Source organism: Streptopelia decaocto (assembly GCF_964273445.1).
Source record: "Streptopelia decaocto genome assembly, chromosome: 6".
NCBI classification, from domain to species: domain Eukaryota; kingdom Metazoa; phylum Chordata; class Aves; order Columbiformes; family Columbidae; genus Streptopelia; species Streptopelia decaocto.
The window spans coordinates 58,623,348-58,632,552 of NC_138660.1; the positions used below are offsets into that span (position 1 = coordinate 58,623,348).

A 9,205-nucleotide genomic window follows, 5' to 3' on the forward strand; every position below is an offset into this window, starting at 1 on the left:
ATTACCTCCTTATACAAGAGCTGTGAATTACACTCCTCAGTCAAAGGCTTGCTGTTTAAGTCTGCAGCTTTCAGAGAGGTGCCCAGAGATGTTCAGATGGAACAGACAGTGGTTTGATTTTTATTCTAGCTTCATGTATCATTTCAGAGCCCATTTCCCTTGCTTAGATAATACTTCAAATTATCTTCAATTATTACATTAAAAAATCCAAAGTGATATTACCATATTCTTTATAAGCAATTTCTTTTGATGCTCTAAGCAGCAACTTTTTGATTGAATAAGACGATGCAAGTTCACCGAAATATCAGCCTACCCAGCTCTATTTGCATGACAAAGTGAGAACACAGCACCAGGAGGACCAAATAATACTGATAAACAGCTGCTGACATTTTACAGTAAGGCAGATTATGTGAACCTGGGGACCTCCACTTCACCTGCCAGCCTTTCCCTTTTCACCAAAAGGTCCTCTAGCAGGACACATAAACCCTGGGTACCCAAAGGCAGTTGGTTCCCTGCTCCAACACAACTGCCAAGCACCAGTGTCCTGCAGCATTTGTCCCACAGTGCTGGATCAGTCACAGACAGGGTAGGGCAGGGATGGAAGTAGCATGGTGAGCCGTCCTTCAAAAGACATCACAGCAAGGAGAGGGATGTGACCCAAAAGAATGGACAGACCAGGGCCCAGGGCAACAGTTAGGTTGCCACAACCCAATCAGAAATGCAGTCCATGTGCGAGATCCACCAGTGTTAAGGGGAGAAATGTAGCACAATATAAACCACCAAAGCTGGCTGGGATTATTCACTCGAGCCAAAGCTGCTAGAGATGCAACAGCAAGAGTCGTCCAAGAAGCAAACTGGTGGCCAAGGAGAGCTGGAACAGCCCACAGGAGCATCAGGAAACAGGCAAAAACTGTGAGAAGGGGGCGGCAGCTAGACCCACCTTACAGAAAAGCAAAATCGAATTAACTGTTTGAGCCACAGGCACCCAAACCGGACAGCCCAGGGCAAACTCCAAAAGCAACCGCAATGAATCACATATGACTGTCACACCTCAGATTGCTGTGATAGGATTAACAGCCACTGGTGGTACATTTCCATCCTGCTTGACAACCTCTCATTTATGTGTCTGCAATACAGCTCCTACCCAGACACTCTGTGCCTCAGTTTCCTTTGACAGATGGAAGAAATATTAATATCACTGCTGTAGCTCAATGGTACCGAAGACCACCAGGAGCATCTTGGCTACCACAACAGGGTTCTCACAGAGGCAAGCATCACAGAAATTGGTTGACTGCATGTCTCTGGTGAAAAACAGCTTTCTACCTATTATAAAAGGCCACCAAATTTCAGTGGGTTCACAATACCAAAGGTCAGCTGCACTCAATGGTATGTATTCAATGAGCAATTCTGCAGAAGACACAATTCAAGTGTGCCTAGATTATTCACTGACTAGTAAGACACAAGGTCTGAGTAAAGCCTTTCCTGCCCACAGGGTATACCCATAACGTGCATGTCCCACTAGCAGAAGATGAGTTCTGCTCTAGTTCAGCCCAGTGACACCAACAAGCTCTCTTCTTGACCCACCAGCTTACTCCCAGAACTTACTGTTTCCTAATACTTCTTGGAAAAAAAAACCCAAACATCTGCAGTTCCATACTTTTTAACCATGTGCTCTGGACTTCAAGACTTACTTCTGACCCTTGTTATTGCGGAAAGCCCTGGCAGCAAGGACTTGTCCTCAAGTTGTCATCAGTACAGCACAGGTAACAAAACCTCAAAACCAGCCACCAAGAGTTGCCAAAATTAACACTATCTCAGAATAAGATTTAATCCTGTAGCCTTGGGCAAGTCACACTATCAAAATCAGTTTTCCCCATCTACAAAAGCAGGCACACTTCTTGCCAATATTTTAGGAATGCTGAAAAGATTACTTGGCATTTGAAAAGAGCTTTGAAGAAAAAAAACACCAGGTAAGGGACAATTACTAGCAAGTACAGTAAATGTATAAGTTTCTGCACGGCTCCACCTTGCCCTGGAGCAGATCACACCAACGTTCATAGCAAAACCCATGTCTGGTACAACAATGTCATTCTGTTCAAATACAACATAGGAATCAATGCATCAGGGGTTTTTTGTTTGTTTGGAGTTCTGTACAGGTTTGTTGTTTTGGGTTTTAAGGGACAGGTATTTTAGCTCCCTGTGCTGGGGGCCGGGGGAAGTCTAAACAAGCGTTTTGCGTTAACAAGGAATTAACAGGCAAAGTTTTTTTAAAAGGACTTTTCTGTACCCAGTAATATGAATTTCTCTTGGTAAAAGTAACAACATCAGGAAGAAACCCAGCATACTTGGATGTTCTCACCTGCAACCTGCTAACAGCTTCAAAAGCGACATGGAGAGGTCACCACCAGGAGCCACAGCAAAGATGGAATCCCAGGTACCTCTTCTCCAGGCACTGACTGGTTTTACACAAGTCAGGCTGAAGGCTGCACAGGCTGAAGTCAGAAGGTCTCACCTCCCTGAGACACAGATCTGACTCGGCTCGACATGAGCAGGTTTCCAGCCTTAGGAAGAGGAAGCACAGCCTGCCCACATAAGCTGTCTAGAACAGGAATGCCTCTATTCCAAACTCACTGGCTGGTTTCCGCCAAGAAACTGCTGCTGCAAAATAACCCTGCAAATTCCCTGAAACAGATGGTGAAGTAGATGAGGGAAACCCTCCCAGCATCCCTCCTAAAGGAAGGGCTGCAATGGAATTACATCTCCTAACAGCTGATATCAGGACTGAGCGAAGCCTGAGCCAGATTTGAAGGAGCCACTGCACTGCTCTTGGGGAGAATGGTTTTTAACCAACTAGTGCAACCAAGGAGTGTACTTAACTCTTCACTGGTCGGATCCTCCTCATTTTACTGCAGGGCATGTGAAGAGACAACTATCTCCCAGTCCGCTAAGATACTGCCATTGTTTCACACCTTCAGAACCTTTTCTAGAGTCACAACACTGCAAATCTAACCCATGCTTCACCCTTAGCCTGAACTGTATTCCTACCCCTATCTCAGCATGTCAGGAGAGAACACATGGGACATTTTTATAGCTGGTTCAGTTGAAGGCTCATGAACACTGAAAGGCAAAAATGAAAGATAAAAAAGGGTGACATCACGGAAAATACACTGAATAGAGAGCAGGTGAGAATCAGCCTCCAAGACTGACACAAGAGAGAAGGAAAAGATCGAACTGAAGAAGGGGATAGAAGTAAAATTAAAACTGAGAAGTTACAAAAACATCAAGTACAGTGTGAAAGCAAACACCAACTGATGAAGAACAAAAATTACCAACAGAGAAAATGAAAGAAAGAGAAGTGGCAATATGGATAAAAGCTAAAACTAAAAGCACACAGTGCAGCCTCTTTATCCTTAAGTCCTACATCCAGCCTTCCAGCAGCCAGCTCCAGGAATTCACAAGTTGGGAGCAAGGCCTCAGGAGTGAATCTGATTCCACCTTCTCTGTGAAGATGCGCCAGGCAGCGGGCGACAGCGCTGAGATCCCTTAAAGGTCTCCTGAAGGAGGGCGAACAGCCCCAGCTCCATCGGCCTCTCCTCAGGTGCTCCAGCCCTTGCCCACCCCGGTGGGCTCTGCCGGAGTCTCCCCATTTGTCAACTCCTCTCCTGCGCTTGGGGGACACAGTGCTCTCAGTGCAGCCTTGTGAATGCCAAGTACAGGGCAACCAATAAGCCCTTCCATCCACCGCCTGCCCATGTGCTAATGAAGCCTGACACTTTCAACCACAAAACCCAAGAACTTTTGAGATTGCATTTGTGTGTATTGCAGAGCGGTGATTCTGATTTTTCAGCTATGTGCAAGAGACTCAATTTCTAGTTACGAAGACTGAGGGCACTTGAGGATAAAACACAACACTATGCTCACAGCATCAGGGAAAGAGCTGACAACGCCACACTCATTAATGCTCCGAGTTGTTTTCAATGCTCTGTCAATAAAAACAAGCACAAACCTCATTCAGAGACAGACTTCTGTGCCTGGCAGGAGGGAACATGCACAGGGAGCTGCACCACCTCTGCTAGGAGACCCTGGCCTCGCTTTGCAGAGGTGCCGACTGCCTTTATTTCCCACAGAATTAAGGAGAGCCAAGTGCTGCAGGCTATATAAAACAGTTTGCTGACTATAAATGTTTCCATGCAACACTCCTTACAAATAGAGCTCTTTGATATTCTCTCTTACAAGAAGAGTATTTCCCTACCAGTTCCTGACATGTTTTTAAATGCTAAGCAAATGACGCTGAAGAAAAACAACCTCTCATCATCCTTTACATTAACCAACCAAGGCTACACAACGAATAACCAGAATATGTAGAATAAAATGTGCGGGTAGATTTTCAAGTTCCTTCAGTTTAAAACCTAGAATGGCTGAGAACAAATGTGAAGAGCAAACAGAGGTTGACTTTCCATACCATCAAGAGATAGGTCTTCAAAGTTAAACATTTGGATTTTAGCAGGCAAACAATTTTTATAGGTTTGTTTGGGGGTTTTTTTGTTGTTTTTTTTTGTTTGTTTTTTCCAAATGACACTAACAAGAAAGGGAGAAAACTTTCTGGATGAGAAAATCTAAAATAAGCATCCTCTACACCAAAATAGCTGCAATGCAACAGCACATATTTGAAAGAATATTTCTTGGGGGATACAGCAGTCTATTTTGTAAGCACAGTTACTGCGACATGCACATTTCCTGGACTAAAACAACTTCCAGCTTGGTCCTCACTTTACTGAGCAAGACTTCAAAATCAGAGACGTTATTACCGGTCCAAGGCATCACTGCCACCTCTTTTCTTTGGCCCTTCCGCCGCTCCCTATCCCACTCCGGCCGCACCACCGGGCGCTCCCCAGCCCCGCCTGCACCGTCCCCGTTCCCAGGGGCTCCCGCCGCTGCCGCGGGGGATGCGCGGCGGAGGGCGGGCACAGCGCACCTGTGCCCCCGGTCCTCACTCACCCAAGCCGGCAGGTGCCGGGCGGCCAGGCCTCGGCACACCGCCTCCCGCTCATCCTCCAGCAGCGCGAAGGCGGCAGCCAGCCGGTCGCGCTTCCACTGCCGGTTGTGTCCCCAGCACAGCCACAGCGCCAGCCCCAGCAGCACCCAGCTGCCGCTCAGCCCCAGGTACCCCGCCAGGTACACGGGACCGAGCCACAGCAGCGCCCGTGCGGCGGACGAGAGCAGCAGCCGCGGCAGAGCGCCCGACCGCCGGGCGGCGGGGCGAGAGGCAGCCGCGGGATTCATGTTGTGCGCCGGAGCCCCCCCTCCACTCCGAGGGGTCACCCCTGCCGAGTGCTCCGTCCCGCAGCGCCGCGGCTGCCGCCTCCGCCCCGCGGGAGGGGAGACGAGACGAGACGCGCCCCGCACCGCCGGGACACCCGCCCGGGCCCGCCCCGCCCCCCGCGCTATGGCGCCCCCCAGCGAGGCGGCAGCGGCGAGCGGCCACCGAGCCGAGGGCAGCGCCCCGGGCCGGGCTGCGGTGTCCCCGGCGCTCGCACGCAAGGGGCAGGCGGCCCTCCCGGCTCCCCCGAGGGTCACCTGGCAGCAGTGTTACCGGTAGCCTGCTGGTGAGGGGACGGTGTGAGAGCAAGGGAACTCATGGCACACACGGCAGGGTGGGGACCAGCTGATGAGCAGCTGCTGAAAAGGGGTCGCTCCCACCTGCCCAGGGGTAGCTCTGCTTCAGGCTGCGAGATGTGGGATCACCCACCCCTGCAAAGGAGGCTGTCCCGAGGGCCCGGCTGGCTCCTGCCGTTTCTGTGCTCTATTTCTTTCAGTGGACCTGACCAGATCCCACCATGATTACTTGCTGCTTAGAATCATAGAATCCTTTTTGTTGGAATTGACCATCATAATCATCAAATCCAACCATAACCTAACTCTGGCACTAAACAATATCCATAAGAACCTCATCTATACATCTTCTAAACACCTCCAAGGGATGGTGACTCAATGACCTCCCTGGGCAGACCGTTCCACTGCTTCACAGCCTTTTCCATGATGAAATGTTTCCTAATATCCAATCTGAACCTTCCCTGGCACAACTTGAGGCCATTTCCTCTTGTCCTATCACTTGTTACTTGGGAGAAGAGACCAACACCCCCCATGCTACAATCTCCTTTCAGGCAGTTGTAGACAGCGATAAGGTCTCCCCTCAGCCTCCTTTTCTCCAGGCTAAACAGCCCCAGATCCCTCAACTGCTCCTCACCAGACTTGTTCTTGCCTAATATATAAGGATATGGGGCAGAAACAACCCATTTGTTCTGGACACTTGCTGCTTAGAAGAATATGTGTACTTTTTTCTCCTCCTCTTTTGATTTTGATGGGGATATTGTGTGGGTTCAGATTTTGAAATACTGAGAATTAGGCATTAGGGAATGCAGCATTGTTTGGGGACCATAAGACACTTTTTGAGATGCTTTTTTATTCCCAGCAATATTAATCTATACCTTTCTGCCTATATCTGCCTTAAGAGACAGGCTATAACTGTATGGCTCTACACTGTGTTTTCCACTGCTGTTTTCCCTGGATCAGGCAAATGCTATTCTTTGTTCAGTGGATAAGTCTGGAACATCAGTGAATGATGCCAGCTTTTATTGTGGCCTTTTTTTGATATTGGCTGCACAAGATAACGAACGATGATGCAGACACAAACATCCATGAAAAGGAAGTTGATCATGATGGGGGAGAACTAGGATGGCCTCCATTTTGCCATGGAATTGGTATTTAATTATGGGTCAGTCAATAAATCAAACAATACTGCAAGTGATCCTCATTTGTATGTTAATCATTGCGCATGACTGATCTGGGATAGAAATTTGTTCAGGCATCTGAAAAAATCAAGCCTCAAATGCCTCATGTTAGACAAACGCATGCATGAGACATCTACTGTTAACGGGTCCTTTTGGGAACAAACCCTCTAATATTTCTCTTCTGTCAAATGAGGATGAATATGCTCTTATTATGGGGGTGTTGCAAAGATAAATCATTATAAAACACACTTAAGAAAGTACTTCTTTACACAGTGGGCAGTAAACCTATGGAACTTGGAAGAGGCTGCACGGCAGATGGTATCAGCGGGTCCGAAAAGGGATTAGATAAATTCATAAACAAGTCCCCTAAATGTAGATCCTGACAGCCTGGATGCAACAATTGTGGGTACTGGGGAGGCTGGGAGGAAAGGACTGCAGAAAATGACTGGGCTCATGCTCTCTCCCTGAACAGCCACTCCTGTCACCACCGAGAGCAAGTGCAACAGTGGACTGACCCCAGAGGGCATTTCTGTTTGTAAAGCTGGGAAGAAAGACCAGAAACTGATGGATCTAACAGCTGAAGGTGTATCTTGATATAATACATTAAAAACCACTCAATGGTTAGTTTGCACAATTACATATGTCAGGCGATATGTTTACATGCAAAAGCACACCTGGTTTTGTTCCATGACTTTTTCTTCATTTTTCCCCACTGCCATTTAAAGCTTCGTAAAACATTTTCAGTAGGACATTTCAGCCATGGCGTGAAACTTCATGTGGATAATCTCAGCCTCTCAGTCTGACCTTTCAGAAAAACAGAAGCTGCTGGAAAAAAAAAAAAAAGGTGGGCTTTGCTAGTGCTTTGAAGACTTAGAATGTTGCTTTTCCTACCAGGAGAATCTATTACATAATAAAAGGTAGATCCAGTGTTTTGCTCCTTCAAATTACTATTATTACAGTGTTTGAGATATTTAGCTCAAAATCAGGCAGCTATGCGGTTTAGAAACATCAATATTGAGTAGGAAAAACAGTGGGGCCGCAGTGAAATACATACTGGCCCATTTCATAAATAAACTACAATTTATTTATTTTTTTCCTATTCTTCACTCAGCTGATCACAAAAAGCTATGTTCAGGTTAAAGGGCAGTAGGAGAGCTCCCTCTGTCCAATTACCTTTCAGTCCTGCAGCACAGCCCGCAGCTGCTGTTTAGTGAAGGAGATGCTTCCACTAAAGCAGAACTCCATGTCCTGTCGTGCACTGTCCCCCAGAACCCTGAGCTCAGAAACATCCACCCTCTTGAGCACAGCTTGTTCCTTTGCTACCAACTCCTTACCTTGTGAAGAGACAATTCCTTTACACATCTAAAGAGGTTCTAGGAACTCTAAGCAATTACAGGAATAATATACCATTTCTCTAAACCTAACTTCATACCACCTAAAATTTTAAAAGTTGAACAAAAGAAAACAAGGAGTAGAGGTGAAAAATTACTCCTATTGCAACAGGTTACACAGAGAGCTGTTTTCAAACCAAAAATCTGTGCTCATGAGAACAAGATCAATCAATAGCTTTTGAGACCTCTGCTAATTCTGTTTATGACAAATTGTAGTTACCTATCTTATTTCCAATTACAGGGAAATTCCACAACCTGTTTTTGCCAATATACACAAGACAGTCACTAAGGTAATGACCCAAGGCTATTGTTCTGCCTTGTGATAATCTGCACGTCTAATTTGACTAGACTAGACTTCACTAGTGTAGCTTATTAACACTATGACAAAAGCATATGTTGTAGTTGATTGACACAGAGATTTTACAGAAACTGCAGGGCTCTGAAAATGTATTAGTACCAAATTTGCTGTCTCTCAAGCCGGCCATGGTAACTAAGGCAACCCACTTTAAAGGTAGGGAGTTAGGAAAAATCACTGCCAACGCTTTTTCTTTAAACTATAGAGAACATGCAAAGGAATTAATCTGAAATATCCATTTAAGTGCATACCAATGTGATATCTGAACATGACTTTCTAACTTTCTTGTGGCTTCAGGGTTTGTGACCAGTGTGAAATTCCCCCATCGATGCTAGTAAATACTAGAGGTACAACATGTTTTTTCTCTGTGCATCCACAGAAAAATAGAAAACACTTATGTAAGGATAAAATCTTACTCCTTGCGTTAACAGAATGACTTCTGTACCAAGACCCGATTAAAGCAGATGCCCCTTTTGGCACTCTTTGTCACTTGACAAGGAATTATTGTTTAGTTTCCTCAGGTTTCATACTCTCCATCCATGCACTGTTCACCCTGCCAAGGAAAGCCATATCCAGACTGTACTTCTCATAGAGCAAACCAACCCCTTGTATCTGCTCCTACTCTCTGCTCTCAAGCAAACACTCCCACCAAGCCTGGAGTGCCTTTC

General features: G+C 46.4%; 1 protein-coding gene across 1 annotated transcript in view; it reads right to left on the minus strand.

Moving 5' to 3' along the window:
• The window catches only part of ESYT3 (extended synaptotagmin 3), a 31,795-nt gene extending 26,497 nt beyond the window's left edge, over nt 1–5,298 (minus strand). The window contains exon 1 of the mRNA XM_082056237.1: nt 4,999–5,298. Coding sequence (XP_081912363.1) covers nt 4,999–5,283 — 285 coding nt within the window. The 5' untranslated portion in view covers nt 5,284–5,298. The remainder of the gene's footprint in view (nt 1–4,998) is intronic.
• Between the last annotated feature and the right edge of the window lie 3,907 nt (nt 5,299–9,205).